Source organism: Thalassophryne amazonica, chromosome 4, assembly GCF_902500255.1.
Source record: "Thalassophryne amazonica chromosome 4, fThaAma1.1, whole genome shotgun sequence".
In the NCBI taxonomy this organism is placed as follows: Eukaryota; Metazoa; Chordata; class Actinopteri; order Batrachoidiformes; family Batrachoididae; genus Thalassophryne; species Thalassophryne amazonica.
In genome coordinates this window covers 28,847,595-28,865,590 of record NC_047106.1, presented here as the reverse complement: position 1 = coordinate 28,865,590, position 17,996 = coordinate 28,847,595, and the positions used below count along the sequence as shown (strand labels likewise).

The 17,996-nt window shown below is 40.4% G+C and overlaps 1 protein-coding gene across 1 annotated transcript in view; it reads right to left on the bottom strand.

The window, feature by feature from the left end:
• Nucleotides 1–5,439: 5,439 nt before the first annotated feature.
• Nucleotides 5,440–17,996, bottom strand: part of LOC117509573 — a 43,521-nt gene continuing 30,964 nt past the window's right edge. The window contains exons 12-21 of the mRNA XM_034169311.1: nucleotides 15,551–15,711; nucleotides 15,421–15,469; nucleotides 12,178–12,324; nucleotides 11,744–12,061; nucleotides 11,031–11,128; nucleotides 10,824–10,927; nucleotides 10,635–10,714; nucleotides 8,906–8,934; nucleotides 8,700–8,819; nucleotides 5,440–5,656 (exon numbers count right to left, since the gene is read on the bottom strand). Of these exons, the coding sequence (XP_034025202.1) occupies nucleotides 5,453–5,656; nucleotides 8,700–8,819; nucleotides 8,906–8,934; nucleotides 10,635–10,714; nucleotides 10,824–10,927; nucleotides 11,031–11,128; nucleotides 11,744–12,061; nucleotides 12,178–12,324; nucleotides 15,421–15,469; nucleotides 15,551–15,711 (1,310 nt within the window). The 3' untranslated portion in view covers nucleotides 5,440–5,452. The remainder of the gene's footprint in view (nucleotides 5,657–8,699; nucleotides 8,820–8,905; nucleotides 8,935–10,634; nucleotides 10,715–10,823; nucleotides 10,928–11,030; nucleotides 11,129–11,743; nucleotides 12,062–12,177; nucleotides 12,325–15,420; nucleotides 15,470–15,550; nucleotides 15,712–17,996) is intronic.

The window sequence follows — 17,996 nt, the reverse complement described above, 5'->3', positions numbered from 1 at the left end:
AATTTCCTGCTTTTAAACTCAGATAAAACTGAAGTTATTGTACTTGGCCCCACAAATCTTAGAAACATGGTGTCTAACCAGATCCTTACTCTGGATGGCATTACCCTGACCTCTAGTAATACTGTGAGAAATCTTGGAGTCATTTTTGATCAGGATATGTCATTCAAAGCGCATATTAAACAAATATGTAGGACTGCTTTTTTGCATTTACGCAATATCTCTAAAATCAGAAAGGTCTTGTCTCAGAGTGATGCTGAAAAACTAATTCATGCATTTATTTCCTCTAGGCTGGACTATTGTAATTCATTATTTTCAGGTTGTCCTAAAAGTTCCCTAAAAAGCCTTCAGTTAATTCAAAATGCTGCAGCTAGAGTACTGACGGGGACTAGAAGGAGAGAGCATATCTCACCCATATTGGCCTCTCTTCATTGGCTTCCTGTTAATTCTAGAATAGAATTTAAAATTCTTCTTCTTACTTATAAGGTTTTGAATAATCAGGTCCCATCTTATCTTAGGGACCTCGTAGTACCATATCACCCCAATAGAGCGCTTCGCTCTCAGACTGCAGGCTTACTTGTAGTTCCTAGGGTTTGTAAGAGTAGAATGGGAGGCAGAGCCTTCAGCTTTCAGGCTCCTCTCCTGTGGAACCAGCTCCCAATTCAGATCAGGGAGACAGACACCCTCTCTACTTTTAAGATTAGGCTTAAAACTTTCCTTTTTGCTAAAGCTTATAGTTAGGGCTGGATCAGGTGACCCTGAACCATCCCTTAGTTATGCTGCTATAGACGTAGACTGCTGGGGGGTTCCCATGATGCACTGTTTCTTTCTCTTTTTGCTCTGTATGCACCACTCTGCATTTAATCATTAGTGATCGATCTCTGCTCCCCTCCACAGCATGTCTTTTTCCTGGTTCTCTCCCTCAGCCCCAACCAGTCTCAGCAGAAGACTGCCCCTCCCTGAGCCTGGTTCTGCTTGAGGTTTCTTCCTGTTAAAAGGGAGTTTTTCCTTCCCACTGTAGCCAAGTGCTTGCTCACAGGGGGTCGTTTTGACCGTTGGGGTTTTACATAATTATTGTATGGCCTTGCCTTACAATATAAAGCGCCTTGGGGCAACTGTTTGTTGTGATTTGGCGCTATATAAAAAAATTGATTGATTGATTGATTGATTGATTGATTGATTGATTGATTGACTTATTTCAACACAGGAGCTCATAAGGAATGACCCTTGGAATAAACTGTAGTAAAAACGGAGGATTTCTCAGCTATTTACATTACTGAATTGGTCTTTATATTAAAAAAAATTGTGTGGGGCGTTGGTGTGGGGGCGAACATTTATGCCTCTCTGTTGCTTGCAGTTGCTGACTTGGACACTACCTCCACCAGTCAATTCCTGTCTGACGTACAAGGTTAGGTTCCATCCCTGCCTTCTACATACCCCTGCACACCACTGAGATGGGGACATCTGTCAAGATGCACCTGGGCATTGAACAGACCCTATCCCTAAACTCTCAGCTTTGCATTTCAATTCAATTTCAATTTATTTAGTTTATATGGTGCCAAATCACAACAAAGCTGCCTCAAGGCACTTCACACAAGTAAGGTTTAACCTTACCAACCCCAAGAGCAAGCACACAGGCAACAGTGGTAAGGAAGAACTCTCTCTGATGATACTGAGGAAGAAATCTCAAGCTGACCAGACTCAAAGGGGTGACCCTCTGCTTAGGCCATTCTACCCAAAAAGGTTTACAATACAGAACACAACACAACTGATGACAGTCCATGCAGGCGTCCAGTCCACCATCGAGCCACTCGTTGGATCTGTTCTTGCAGCAGAGTCCGTTCCGCGTCCCTTACAGAAATCATCTAATCCAGCACGTAGATCCAGCCGCATCTCAGACAGAGAGAAAAAGAAAATGAAATCAGTGACCTTCTTGCTGTAAAGCAACAGTGCTAACCGCTAACCCACTATACCACCTCTAGAAAAAATAGTGCCAAATTTCTTCAGTTGTCATTGAATACAATAGTGCAATGACTACAACCTGCTTGTGTCAGTCATTGCTATTTTGAGCACATGAGCAATCATCACGTGACTGGAGCACTACTGAGAGACTTAACTGCTAACAATGTTTTAAAATAACAAGGCTTGTAAAATCATAATTTAACCCAAGGCACATTCCTGCATAAGGCTGTTTTGGAATCTGTTCTTAAGATTTTTTTTTTTTTTTTTTTTTTAGTGATATGACACCAGAAAACAAATACGAAAGTAGCAGAATTACATTTTAACACTATTTAATGAGCTATATTAAGATATACATGATGTATGTAGTCTGTGATTTCACACAAAATGCTGTGCGTAGGCATGAGTGTACACAGATATTCATGCACGCAACATGGCCTTTCTAAAAATATCTGAACAAATGGAGCAAGTATAATCTCATAGCATTGTAAATCATCACACAAAGATTTTCACACAGTGCTGCAGAGAAGCTCCGTGTTCCACAGCTGGGAGGAACGGGCCACATCAGCGGCACGTAGCAACTAAACTGCCCGATAAAACGTACAATCTTAGGCAGCCAATGAACCACAAGCACACCTCGCAGGGCAACAGGCCAACCCAACCAGGAGTGCTGAAATAACACTGATAGCAAGTGAAGAGTTATTCCGTCTGACCTTCTGAACTGGCTCACAGAGCGCTGCAGGAATAGTCAGTTTCTATTATTGGACCAGCAACCATCTATGCTGCAGATAAACTCGCACATCAGCAGTAGTACAGTCAGTCAAATGGTTGTTTCTTTTCAAGTGTGGTGGCCAATTTATAGCTTGAAGTATTTAGCCTTTCAAACAAATGTTAATGGGGTCACATTGCATGACATGGTTTTATATCTGCCTTTTTATGTTGCATACAATTGAGAAGTAAGTCCTACATAGACCTTGACGCCTGTTGGTGACTGTGTTTACCTCCGGATTCCATAGCATGAGAATCGATGACTCCCGTTGGATGGTACACCATTGTGATGCAGGTTACTTCTCCAGCCAAGGCTGGTACCCATTTACATTTATCCCAGGACACAGACAGGTATCATGAGTGGGATTCACACCCAGGTCTACTCATTGACAGGCTAGGTCCTATCCACTCATCCACCTGCTCTACATACAATTTAGGGTTTATATGAAACATTCAGAAAGTTGAGTATTTCGATTTCACATGCAACAAATCAAAACTAGAGCACCGCACTCAAAAAGCGAAAACCTCCACCAACACTAATCCCAATTCCACAAATTTTTACCTTGGAAAAACATTTCAAGGTCAAAGTGCAGTAAGAAGTGGCTTTTCATGAGCTCAAATGAAATACAAAATATAGATCAAAGGGCTTTTCATTGTTAAAATCAAATATCCGCTAAATCCATCCGCTAAATCTGATGAAATATGAAAGAAATGTGATCTTTTTTGATAGTTATAAATTTTTGAAAATTCGTTCAATGTTAAAAATGGGGATTTTATTTCCAAAGTTTTTCCATGACCTTGAAAATTGAATCAGTTCTTGACTATCACGATGAATAGTTTCATAAAACATTATGAACATTATCATCATCGTAAAAGTTTCATAACGATATATGAAAAATTGTGAGCTCCAGACTGTTCACAAACAAACAACAAAGAAACGGACAAAAACATAACCTCCTCCAACTTTGTTGGCGGAGGTAAAAAGTTGGGACAATATGCAAAATGCAAAAATAAACCAACAAACAAAAAACCTGCAGTGATTCTTATAACATTTACTTTGACTTTTATGTCATTGCAGATAGTATAAACTCAAGATGCTTCACGCATCGTCCCAGATTGCAGTTGATCCAATCTTGAAATCTCATGTTCAATCAATGAAGAAAATATACTGGATTTTAAAATTGGATCAACATAGAAATCTTAACATTGGTTCAATACAGATATTCAATATAATGTTCAATTTATAATAATAAATGTTAAAATCAGCAAGTAACACATCTGCTGCTTTCTGTATAAATAAATACAGTCCCTATGGGTTCCTGACAGAAAGTAAAAATAGATTGAAATAAACATGAAGAAAATACATCACATTTCAATGTCATATTCTATCGTGTAAATGTCAGATTGTTGATTTACGTCAAAACATAATAACAAAACAACACTGATATTATGTTGCTGTTCTCACTGGGGTGTGGTCAACTTCATTTCATTTGTTAATATACACCCATTCTAGCATTTAAGGACTGCAACGCATTTCAAAAAAGTTGGGGCACTAAAGTATTTACCATCTTGTGATGTTGCCATTCCTTCTCACAACACTTAGATATTTTGCTTTGGGGATATAAGAGATGAAACATGTCAAGTGTCATTTTTGTTCTATTTTTTCCTGCAAACATGTCTTCAGGTGTACAACATATGGGGTCTTCGTTGCATGTTTCTTTTCAAAATTCAGCATAAATTCCTTATTGGGGACAGGTCAGAACTGCAGGAAGGCCAGTCCAGAACCCGGAACCTCTACTTCAGCAGCCATGGCTTTGTAATATGTGCAGAATGTGGTTTTGCATTGTCTTGTTGAAAAATACATGGACGTCCCTGAACCCACATGACAACACGCGGGGTATTAAAAATTAAATCGAAAGCAATTCTAATTACAATATAAAGAAAATTTATTTTTAAAAGATGTCATAAACTGTAGCAAGTTATATTAAATCTCATTATCACCCACGAAGTGCCCTTGAACAAGACCTTGTTTACCAGCAGCTCTACTGAGACACAAATCAGTCTTTTTACGATATGGGGAAACAAACTAAGTTTTCACAGAACACTGGAATCACTATTATACTGCCAGAGAGGAAATTGTGCATTTTGGAAATAAGTGTTACTACAGTTTATTATTAAATATTCGGACACCCACAGGTTGTCACCTTCACACAAGCGGGAGGTGATTGCATTTAAAAGCCAACAAAGAGGCGTACATATCACGTTGTACTCACTCAGCTGGAATTTATGCTCTAAATTAGAGTCCAGTAATGAACAGTCTTGTCTATATTTACGCATGTCTCTGAAACTCTTTGAAGAAGGTGACAGATTGTGTCCACCTCACCGCTTGTTGTGTCAAATTACTTCCCTTGAGGCTGCCAAATAATTAAACAGGACATCGCTGAATAGTTCTCAAAGCGACACAAATTAAAATTGAGATCACAAAGGTCAACACGCAAGACAGAACACTGAGCTGCACACAGAAAACCCCATTGTACAGAAAAGCAGCATTTATCCACATTCAGATCTGTGTTTGTTCTGATCTGACTGTTTAGTTCTCCTTTTCCTGGAACACGGAGCTGATCTTGAGTAGATCTTGAGTTGATTCATTGTCATTTGTCAGCTGTGAGTCTGGGTTTGTAGAACGGTGTTGGTCTGCCTGGTTGTCTACGTCAGACCGACGCTCGCTCTATGTGTGCTGAGCGTTACTGCTGTCTGTTTGGGTCTCTCCTCGTGTCCTGGGTTTGGAGCCGCTGTCATGCCGCTGGCATGCTCTGATGTGTCCTAATGTGGTCTGGAGCTCATCAAGGCGCTGTGATACATAACATCTCTTCAGCTCCAGCAGCATGGTTCCATTACGACTCAGACTCTGAACAACTGTGGGTGTGTCCTGCTGCAACAGGAAGACAATACTGTATTACAATATTAATATGTTGTTTATTTGGATTTCAGGTTTTTCTCAAAATTTCTTATAAAAAAAAAAGATTTGAGCAGTGATTTCATCTGAAGTGACCAGGTTCTGTTCTTCCAGGCAAATAACTTCAAGTTTAAACAGTCATGTCATGATGAGTCTCCTTTCAATCACTGGTTGGCTGGTTTATTTATTTGTAAAAACCAACACACAAGTTACTGTAATGTGTGTGTTGGTTTTTACAAATAAATGTATTTGTTCAATTTTTCATTTTTAAAAACAAAGGCATTTGCAAATCTGAAAATTCTGTTTGTGAAGTGTGATTCACAACGAATAACGACCAAAGATTGGTTGCTATTCAAAGTCCCATCCAGTAGATGGCAGTGTTCTATGCATTTTGTTGGGGGCGGGGGGGGATTGAAAGGAGACTCATTTTTTCCATCATGCCTTTTGGCACGTGTGTCTGTTAATGTTCAAACCTTCAGAATTAGCACATTACCTTAAAAGATATGTGTGATGTTTTCACTTTGTAAAAATGACAGAGTGGCCGTTAATGTCGATAAACTGTCCTGAATTAGTTTTGCTTATAAATTAAACCATAAGTGAAAAGTGCTTTGCGTTTCATGTCTCCTGCCCACTGTCTGCATCGGTGGATGTGGAAAGTAAATGACACTTTATTTGGCAACAGCAGCTGGCGCTGTTAGATCTCAGTGCTGTGTTTGATACCGTGGATCATCATATTTTACTTGATAGGCTGAAGAATCACTTTGGGATTACTGGAAGTGCCCTTGTGTGGTTGACGTCATACCTGTCCAGTCATTCTCACTATGTGTTGTAGAATAAAACTACCTCTAACCTTAGTGACATGAAATTTGAGATTCTGCAGGGATCTGTTTTAGCCCTCCTGCTTTCCTCCCTTTATGTAGCACCCCTTGGTCATATACTGCGGCGTTGTGGAATTGCCTTTCATTGCTATGCTGATGATACTCAAATGTACATGTCGAAAACTGCTGGTAATCTCATTCACATAAAAGCTTTAGAAGATTGCCTTGAATCAGTGAGAAGCTGGATGTCTAGTAACATCCTACTTTTAAATTCTGATAAGACTGAAATAATGGTTCTTGGTCCAATGAGACATCAGCATAAATTTGAACAGCTAGCGCCTAGTTTATGTTCACGTGTTATACATCATACAGAAAAAGTGAGGAACCTTGGTGCAATTTTTGATCCTATGCTGTCCTTTGACCTCCACATTACAGACATTATGAGGACTGCTTTCTTCCATTTGCGAAATATAGCGAAGATTCGTCCCATCCTCTCTATGGCTGATGCTGAGACCCTGATTCATGCATTTGTCTCTTCTAAATTGGATTATTGCAATGTTCTATTTTCTGAGTTGCTGCAGTCCAGAATTAGAGGTCTTCAATTGGTTCAAAATGCTGCTTCCAGACTTTTGACACGAAGCAGAAGGTTTAACCACATTACTCAGAATTTATTTTATTTTCATTTATATAGCGCCAAATCACAACAGAGTTGCCTCAAGGCGCTTCACACAGGTAAGGTCTAACCTTACTAACCCCCAGAGCAACAATGGTAAGGAAAAACTCCTTCTGAGGAAGAAACCTCAAGCAGACCAGACTCAAAGGGGTGACCCTCTGCTTGGGCCATGCTACAAACATAAATTACAGAACAATTCACAGAACAATTCACGGGCGAATATACAAGAAATGCTGTTGGTGCACAGGACAGGAGGGTCGCCAACTCGAAAACAACTCTGCCGGTCATAGAGCCTTCTCTTACCGTACCCCTGATCTGTGGAATGATCTCCCTTCATCAGTGAGGCAGTCAGACTCTGTGGAGACTTTCAAGTCCAGATTGAAGACACATTTGTTTTCTCTTTTATATGATTAGCATATTGTGTTATTATGCTTCTTATTTTATTTTTACTTTTTTACTCTTTTATTGTGTTTTTAATCTTTTAATTATGCTCTTGGATCTTTTGGTCCATTTTGCTTTCTTTTTTGAGATGTTTTCTGTGAAGCGCATTGAGCTGACGCTGTCATGATTTGGCGCTCTATAAGTTGAATAAATTGAAATTGAGCAGTTGGCAGCCGACCGGCCCCTTCTGCTGGGGAGGGCTAAGCTCGCAGTGGTTTGACTGTTGCAAAACACGCAACAGGGATTAACATTTATGATTTTAGGGTTTACAGATGTTTTTTGGCTGCTAAGCTTTACTCACTATGTCAGCAAAAAATGTTAGCTGAAAGTTAGTGGAACAAAATTTGGTCCACTGACGGTTTTCAAAATTAGCTGAAAAGCTAATTTACTAACACAAAAGTTATCTTTGCTAATTAGCGGTTAGCAGATTAGCAGAACTGTGCCCACCACTGTTAAAATGCTTATTGATCATTTCCAGACTTATGACAACATAATTACCAGGAATCTTTAAGTTATTGAATAATAGTACCTATGGGCATGAACACATTAAGGGCTACAGAAATTTGACCCCAGTGGCCTTGACCTCCAACCAAATGATCAACCTCTGGCTGACTGTGCCAGGGCAATTCTCGAATCCACCTAAATGTGTGTTTCATTTGCTCCAAATTGAGTTGAAGATCAAATTCTTTGCCTTTGACCTTTTGTAAAAATGAATTTTTGAACAGCAATTTCAAGGCCAAATTTCAATGAAATAGCTTTGGTAGAAAGGAGCAAAATGGCCTGGGGGAGTCGACCAACAAACAGGAAGAAATGACCTTCACCCCAGGAACTGACTTTGGGCAAAGTTGATCTTGTCTGGGCAATTCTAGAAGCCATTTCCGCATGTGTATGTTAAGTTTGATGGACACTGGAGTGAAATATCAAAGTTTTAACCTTTGCCAAAACAAACCCTGAAAGGTTCAGTTGGTCTTAAAGGGTCTGATGTCGACCATCATCCACATATTGGGGACCTGGGAGGAGGAGGGGAACAAAGAGACAGACAAAACGCTCACATCACAGTACAATGTCCATCTTCGAGGTTAATTACCTCTGTGCCACCGCTGCTCTTTCTCTCTTTTTGCCACGTTAGAGCTCTGTGGTGCAGCTGGACACTTAGCTCCAGGAAGGATTCATTCAGACGGTCTATTTCCTCCTCGATGCAGGACACCTGGAACAGAAGACAGTTAGTTACTATTCTCTCTCTCTCTTTTAATGATTAATTCATTTAATTTGACAATTGCAACTCAGACATACCTGGATTGGAGTGCCTTTTGGTGGGAGACCTGCAGAAATAAATCAGTGAGTTAGTGAAGACCTTTAATTGTTGAGAATGGGGGTGGGCGGGAGGGGGAATAGAATAAATCAGTGTGAATGTCAAAGACAAAACAAGGAAACACCTCATCAATTACAGTCATATGATGAGAAAATAATCGTGACGGCTTTCAGAACAGGTTCAGCGCTCACTTGCACACTGTTAATGAAGTCGCCTCTTTAGGATATTGGAGCGTTTGTTTGGAGCCAAAACTCTTTAAGCAATGAAGATGATGAAAATTGACTTTGCACTCTATTTCTCCCCAAGCCTTCGATAAAGTCTTAATGACATTAAAGTGTTGTTTTTTGGAAGAAATTGAAAACCATCTGCCTCTAAATCACATTTTAATTTGCTGACTCGTTGGCACGGAGACCGTCTAATGGACCAGGATTTGTTTCACGTGACGACTTGCCAATGCACATAATGAATCAACAGACTCGCAAACAAGAATTATACTGCTTGAAAATATGAAACTCATACCCAGGTGAGGTGAGGAGGGGAAACAAAACAGGAACTGATAATTCTGCCTCATTTTTCTCCTCTTATGTGATATGAGGAACAAAGGATAGAGAGTATTGAGTATATTGCAAAACCCTGTCCGACTTATTTTTCGCTTACATTAATAAACTTGACAAGCAAGATCCATGTACAGTCTCCTTGGCCTCATCCTGTGTGCTGGATCATATTCAGGAACACAAACAAACCACATGGGTGTAGTGTCACAGCTGATGATACCTCATAATCCTCATAATGATCATACCTCATAACATCTCTTTAAACAAGCGGTCATTTGACACATGGAACTCTAACTTCCTCTTGGCACAAAGCAGCTCATGTGTCATTCATTAACTCATGGGAAACTCCATGTTTACATTTCAACATATTAAAATTTCAGCACTTTACATATATTTTTCAAGGTTTTAGAGCTAAATTCATATAATAAAAGTTAGAGGTTAGTGGTTAGTAGTTGCCTCAGCTCAACGTTTTAGCAGTTTATCTGTTTAGCATTATCACAGCTAACTTTTCAGTTCACAAATTTGCATTTATTACAGCTAACTTTTACTGGAGGGTAGCCGTGCCCACTGCTGCTGGTTTCATACCAGTCTCAGGATAGAAACATCATCAACACACCCGCTCCCTTGTTGAGAATCCTCCAATGTCTTACACTGTTCCAACATGAGCTCATTCGGATGTCACAAGGACATCGTTGTATGGAGCCGGCAGGTCGAAGTCTGTTTCGTGACAGGCAGCGCTACCAACTATCCCACATTGGGCGGGACAGTCCCAGTATATACTTCCGTGTCCCGCATCCCATATGGGTGTGTCTTTGTGGATTTGTTTGGGTCCGGGCATGCCTCCAGATCCCACTAGCTATGCCTCGCACCGTGGCGCTCGCAGCCAGGCATGGGTGTCCCACATTGGTAAGTTCAAATGTTGATAGGTAAGGACAGGTACAACTGATTGCGACATTTGGGTTCTCACATACACTACTTCTGGGTGATATCTAGACAGGTGCAGGGTGACAGCGTGTGCGTCTCCACTCCGCACCGCACTCACAGTACAGAACACGCCAACAATGAAGTCCAGAAACCTATTGGTGTACCCGTAGCATGGGGTCAACCATTGTTGATTTCACACATACAAACCACAGTTTGCCATAAAAAAACAAACCTATTTCCGATTCCTTCACTGAAGTCTGCATGCGGTTTGAGATGAGCTGCTCTAACTTGAAATATTTGTATTTCTGGAGCCTAAACAGAAAGAAAAGAGTAAACGATGATTTCACTGAATTATTATTATTTATTTATTTATTTATTTATTTTTGGCATGTGATGCTCTTCTGTTTGTTTTGCCACTGACCTCCTGGCGAGTAGATGCTCTGTGAAATGGGCTTCAGTGGGAATGCAAACGTTGAGAAAGTCTTCAGCTAATGTGCCGTGCTGCACCTCTGAAGCATCAGATGTCTATAAAAACAAGGTTTAAAGGTTGTGGTGCCACTTTCTAAAAGGTGACAGAGATTAAGTGATTGTAGAGTATAAGTATGATGAGTGAACAACAACTACACACCTTTGCTTCATTCCATTTGAAAGAAAAGTTGAACAGCTGAAAGCAAACAGCTGAAATGGCCTGATGGAGAGCTTCCATAAATCTCTGAGGTTTGGATCCTGGTGGGAAAAATGCAAATCACGTTTCCAATGTGGGTAAAATATTTGTAGAGACTGATGTCAGAGTTAATGATATAGGTGGCGGATTTGGGTAGTTTCAGTATTCCCAGCAGAAAATTCAACTGTAGTCCTTTAGTGCCACAAGAAATATGAGGCATCATTGTAAAGCGCTTTGAGCAGCTTCTTGATGGAAAAAGCACTCCAGAAATGCAGTCATTCCTCTTTTTCTACTAGTTCCTTGAGCACAGCATAATGGTTTTACGCACTGTACTGGGATCAAGTGTGTGAGCTCATGCCACTCACAAATCCTTTTTCATTGGTGAAACTGAGAAATATTTCAAACAAACATTAAAAGAAACTTAAAGAAGTTGTAGAACAAAAATCAACTTGTATTTTTTTGAATTTTCACTTGTATTAAGTATTCACAAACATGAAAATTTGAATGAATGAATGAAAAAGTTACAGGTAAAAAAGAGCTTGTAGAAAAAAATCTGAACTTGTATGCAGTAATTTTCAGTCCAACTTAATGACTTTGTCACTATATTTAGTGACTACTGAGACCCCTCCAGCAATTTTTTTCAAAAAAGCAACTAGCGAGAAATCTTGTTGGCCTACCTGAGGCGATATATGCCATAGCTTGCAGAATAGTAGCGATGAACTGTCCCACATGCTGAAGCTTGGCCTCTGACAGATAAAGGATTTGATTGGTTGCATCAAAATAAAAGTCCCTTGAGCAATGTGCCAGCAGATTTTCATTTGAGAAAACAGGGATTGACTTGGCCAGCAGTAGAAGCACAGGAGGAAATATGCGGCAGTCATCAAGCAACTGCACCACTTGGCAACCAAATAGGAAGATGGTAGAGTGCTGCGGTGAAAGGTTTTCCAACACAGTCGGGATAAGTTGCATGATTTGGTTCTGCTGGATAAAAATATCTGTATTTGATGAAACAAACAGAAAAACAGTATGTTGGACTTCATATGTAACACTATGTGGGAGTATTTTTATTTATGTATTTTGACATTTTGGGTTCAGTAGTAATTCAGTGTACCACTTTGGATGTGCTGAGGAGGCTCAGTGGTTGTCATGTTCTGCAGAGATTGATGAATTTCCTGTAGCGTTTTAAATAGAGGAGAAATGCCGACCAGCTTGGACAGATCGTGGTCACTTAGACAAGGAGCTGTGCTTCGGTGGTGCACTGGAGAAGACAGAATTAACACATTTACACTCATAAATTAAACTGCAAACAATATATTCATCTCCAAGATCTCAATGTTGTGGAACAATGGTCACATGACAGGAAGGCATGTTTATCAATAAAAATAACAAGGGCAATGAAAAGCATGGCATGTCCCCACTCATATGTTGACTTGGTGTATGGTTTAGTAGTGAGGGTGGGAATGAACTCTGGAAATTCTTTCTATAGTGAAAGACTGCTGCTTTAACCCTCTGGGGTCCGAGGGCATTTTTTGGACAGTTCACTCGCCTGGCATAAATGTTTTATCATTGTTGTTAACAGCTCTCCCTGCATCCCACAATCAAGTTTTATGTCTCTTTTTTCAGGACAACCTGTACTTTCAAAATATATATGCTATAATTGTGTTTTATAAGTGTAATAAAGGTTTACAATCAGAAATAAAAAAGGAAAAAGTAAAGTGGAAAATAATTTTCCACACACATTTATTCAAAATACACAGCAAACTATAATAAACAACTGTTTTGACACTTTATAAAGGTAATTTGGGCTCTTGTGTGAAAGACCGTACAACAAAAAGGTTCAAACAATAAACACAAATGCACATTTTGAACAATATATACAAAATGGTGTATGCATTTTGTTTGTCTTCATCTCAAAGCAATTTCTGTCTGCTATTACACAAAGGTTACATCACAAACTTCTACTATGAAGTTGACTCTGTGTTTGTTCTCTCCTGCTCTGAAAGCAACATTCATACTTCAAGGCCCATTCACACTCTGAGGAGCAGCCCCTCCCCCCTCGCTCCATTGATACGGGAAACAGTGCTTTATGCCGGAGCGAGAGAGCTTGCCACAGGCTTATCCAGTAACATTCACAGGAAAAATAGTGGAGCAATCCTGATACTCACACACTGTTTGAGCACGTGAGATTGTATGAGAGGCTCTCTGTCTGCTCCATCTGCTCAATGCTATTCAAATTGGCCAACTAGTAACACATCACCACTAAAATCAATCTTTGGTGCATCACGTGAGGTGAATCTGCCCTACGATTGGATTTTGGAAAACCATGTGACAGTGAACCAATTCCAATTGGACACTCACATTGCGCATGTCATCACACAGCTTCTATGAGGGGTACAAAGATGGTGGACGGTGGCTCGAAAGTCCGTGGAGTTAACTTTTCAGCAAAAAAAGTAAGTTTCTATCTCATATCATTAAAAAGTTATTTATAATTTAGTAAAGCTTGGTCTCAGCTGTCATATACAACGGTGTCGGCCCCAGAGGGTTAAAGAGGGTCCCCATTTCCAAAAAGATACTTCCGCTAGCCTCCCCCAGTATACCACCAAGAGATAGTTTCAGTCAAATGAGGTGATTTTTACTTATTCTGACAAAATTAAAATCAAGATAGTGGCAGTAGTGGCCATAATGGATAATGGACAAAAGCCATTTTGAAAAGAAGCCTTCCCCTGGCTTCCCCCAATGTATCAAAAAAATCAACGTTTTCAAACAAATGAGGTGTTCTTTAGTTATTGCGTGGAAATAAAAATCCAGATGGTGCCCCTGGTGGCCAAACTGGATGATGGAAGACCCTCATTTTCAAAAGGAACCTTCCTCTAACCTCCTCCAATTCACCATCAATAAATGGTTTCAATCACATGATGTGTTCTTACATTATTGAACGTACAGGAAAATAAAGATTGCTTCCACGCTAGGTATACTGGATAACGGATGACTGCCATTTCCGAAAGCAACCTTTCCCTAGCCTCCCCCAATACGCTACCAAGAAACTGTTTCGATCAGAGGAGGTGATGGTCTAGTGGTTAAAGGATCCTTGGTTCAAATCCCAGCCTGACTGGAAAATCACTAAAGGCCCTTGGGCAAGGTCCTTAATCCCCTAATTGCTCCCTGTGTGTAGTGAGTACGTTGTATGGCAGCACCCTGACATTAAGGTGAATGTGAGGCATTATTGTAAAGCGCTTTGAACATCTGATGCAGATGGAAAAATGCGATATAAATGCAGTCCATTTACCATTTCAATCAGACAAGGCATTCTTCAGCAATTGTGCAGAAACAAAAGGATTACAGACAGACGCCCGGGGTAAGACCATAATACCCCCCAACTTCTTTGAGTGGGAGCATAAAAATAAACTGTTCCATAGAACTAAATTGTACAACATCAGTATATTCTGCAGTTATTTCATCTAGAAAAGCGCACAACTGGCAATACTGTATAACCAAGACTAGCATTTCTGTCAGTGAATGTCCAGCATTTCCTGCAGCGTACTTCCTGATCATTAATACAGTAAAGAGCTGTAACAAGATCTATAGTTTATTCAACCCCTTTTCTTCAAATAAGCAGCACAGTAGTTTTCTCATTATCATTGTCGGGGCACCACTGCAAACTATTACAATCAAATCATCTCATTCTCATGATTGGTACGTGGTCTCTTTGGAGGATCACTGGTTACCACCAGGACTTTGTGTCAAACAAGCTGTTACTTAAGGAGGCATGCATGAGAAGGGAATGTCAGCTATGACATTTTTTTTCATGCACCATGTTTCTCTGTACATGTTCCAGCATGCAGGTGTTGAGGGCCTCAAGTGGTGTGAAAAGGTCAAGGTGACACCCACATTTCACCTGGTTATGACAGATTGATGGTTACTTTGAAGAGGTGGGGAATGACCCATGGGGAATGATGAATGGCTGCCCTCCAGGACCTAAGGCAGATTCCATGGTGAGGTGCATGTGGTAACATGTGGCATCAGCTCATGCTCCCAGAGTCGACCTAACTTGGAATCTACCATGCCCAATGTTGTCAACACTGAATGGATAAGCTCATTATGCACAGCAGCTACGGGTGGTCTGAGACAGTAAATGACCAAAAAAAAAAAAAAAAAAAGAACAATTAAGTGTTTACAGCAATTTCTGACAGTCTGCACTTGCTAATGTTTAAATGTGGACTAGAAATTGTAATGTGGATCCATTTAGCGGCTCATAAAGCACTCGATGGATCCATAAACTACTGGTTCCATGTCCAGATCTAGCTCAGAGGCCACCAGCCAAAAAGACAAACTTTTAGTTTGATTGATTCCTTACCTACATCATGAAGAGGAGCTCCCGTTTTGGTCATATTCACTGATGACAACTAGAGACATAAATGTGTAAGATAATTATTTACTATTGACTTATTTCAATGTTACAGACAAAACCGTTCAAAGCACATTACCTGTGTATAACACATGTTGGTGTCACCAGGTTGGTGCTCGTATTCACTGGCGTCTGTCGGGAGAGTGGCCAGATCCTGTTTCTGCCAACTTTCTCTTCTGAGCCTGAATAAGAGCGCTTCCACTGACCTGAGAACAGCTGCCAGTAACGCTACCGGCGCCACTGCTCGGGTGGTGACGTTCAGTCCCGTGTGTGAAACACAAAAATATTGACAAAATATGTCATATCCTCTGAGTGAATGACAACAGTTACTTTACAGCACAAACATGAGTATTTCAACCACGAAATCCGAAGACAATAATTTGCAAAAGTCATCCCAAAGGCCAATTTAGCCAATTTTAGTCATTAGATTTCTAAAATGACAAAAGACTAATAATATTAGAATATTTGGGTTGACCTCAGACGATTTTCAGTGGGTCGTAGCGTTGTTATGTTTGGAAATGGTTTGTCCTAAATGATAGCATTTTAGAATCATTTTATTCCATTTTTGCATGCCACCCTTCAGGAACTACAGGACAGGAATGTAATTTCAGAGATGTGAACCCAATTGCAGGGGACAAAAGACTGCCTTTAAAAAAGCAGGCACAGAGAAATCGACCTCATGCTTCCCCTTAGGGTAATAATTTTTGTTTCAGCCATGTGTCACACTGTTTATGTGTTTTTCAGAATTGCAGAAATATTTCCCTTTCACTTGATGTTCTGTAGACATTCCATCCAGGCAAATGTGTACACAGCTACACCTCTGTGCCACAGGACACGTTCTTCTATGATTTGCCACGATCCAGAAAAAGTGCAAAAACAGGATGAAATGGCTTAATAAAACAAATTTTACTCCAGCATGCTTCCTATCAGGCTGGCTTATAAAGTGCAGATTTGACAACTGACTGGCTTATAAAGCACAAACCTGGCAACTCAATTGAAAACAAAAGTAAAGTTGCTCCAGGCTGTATTCTCAGCCAGAACCGCAACAAACGCTGCTTTTCTTCAAATTTTTACCCCAGTGGAGCACAACCAAACAAGTATCAGTGTTACTCACGAGGACTACACCATTTAAAGATGTTCAAACATGACTGAAGCTGTTAAGACTACAAGCACCCAGAAGTGGCCGCGTAATGACGCAGATTTGTCGAATCGGGATGAAATTTTTGAACAGCTCAAAAATGTCACCCCGATTTTCAAAAGCGGTGCCAATGCCAATGATTCAATTTCAATTCAACTTATTTCCTTTATATAGCGCCAAATCACAACAGAGTTGCCTCAAGGCGCTTCACACAGGTAAGGTCTAACCTTACCAACCCCCAGAGCAACAGTGGTAAGGAAAAACTCCCTCTGAGGAAGAAACCTCAAGCAGACCAGACTCAAAGAGGTGACCCTCTGCTTGGGCCATGCTACAGACATAAATTACAGAAACAATTCACAGAACAATTCATGGACGAATATACAAGAATTGCTGTTGGTGCACAGGACAGGAGGGTCGCCAACACAAACACAACTCCCATCTCTGGATGGAGCTGCACCTTAAACAGAGAAAAAACAGAATCAGGCATCAGAAAGACAAAAAATAGTGTCTAATTTGCCAGTATTAATCAACAAGAAAAACAGAAGAAATACTAAGGTGATCGCCGGTTGCTAGCCCTAAGCTTCACTAAAAGACCCAGAATTTAGGTAAAGTTGAGGCCGCAGCCTGCTCCAATTACTAATAAATGAATTAAAAGAGTAAAAAGCATAAAACAAAACTGTACCAGTATGCTAGCCATATGAAAGGGAAAAGAGGTGCGTCTTAAGTCTGGACTTGAAAGTCTCCACAGAATCTGATTGTTTTATTGACGCAGGGAGACCATTCTACAGAACAGGGGCATGATAAGAGAAAGCTCTGTGACCCGCAAACTTCTTATTCAACCTTAGGGACACAAAGTAGTCCTGCACCCTGAGAACGTAAAGCCCGGGCCGGTATGTAAGGTTTAATTAGGTCAGCTAGGTAGGGAGGTGCCAGTCCATGAATAATTTTATAGGTTAGTAGCAGAACCTTAAAATCTGATCTCACTGGGACAGGAAGCCAGTAAAGAGACGCCAAAATGGGTGTAATGTGGTCGAACCTTCTGCTTCGTGTCAAAAGTCTGGCTGCAGCACTTTGAACCAATTGGAGAGCCCTAACGTTAGACTGCGGTAAACCAGAAAATAGAACATTGCAGTAGTCCAATCTAGAAGAGATGAATGCATGGATCAGGGTCTCAGCATCAGCCATAGACAGTATGGGACGAATCTTAGCTATATTTCGCAGGTGGAAGAAAGCAGTCCTAGTAATGTTTCTAATATGGAGGCCAAAGAACAACAAAGGATCAAAAATTACCCCAAGGTTCCTCATTTTGTCAGTGTGATGTATGACACACGAGCCTAGGCTGAGTGTTAACTGGTCAAATTGATGCCGGTGTCTCACTGGACCAAGA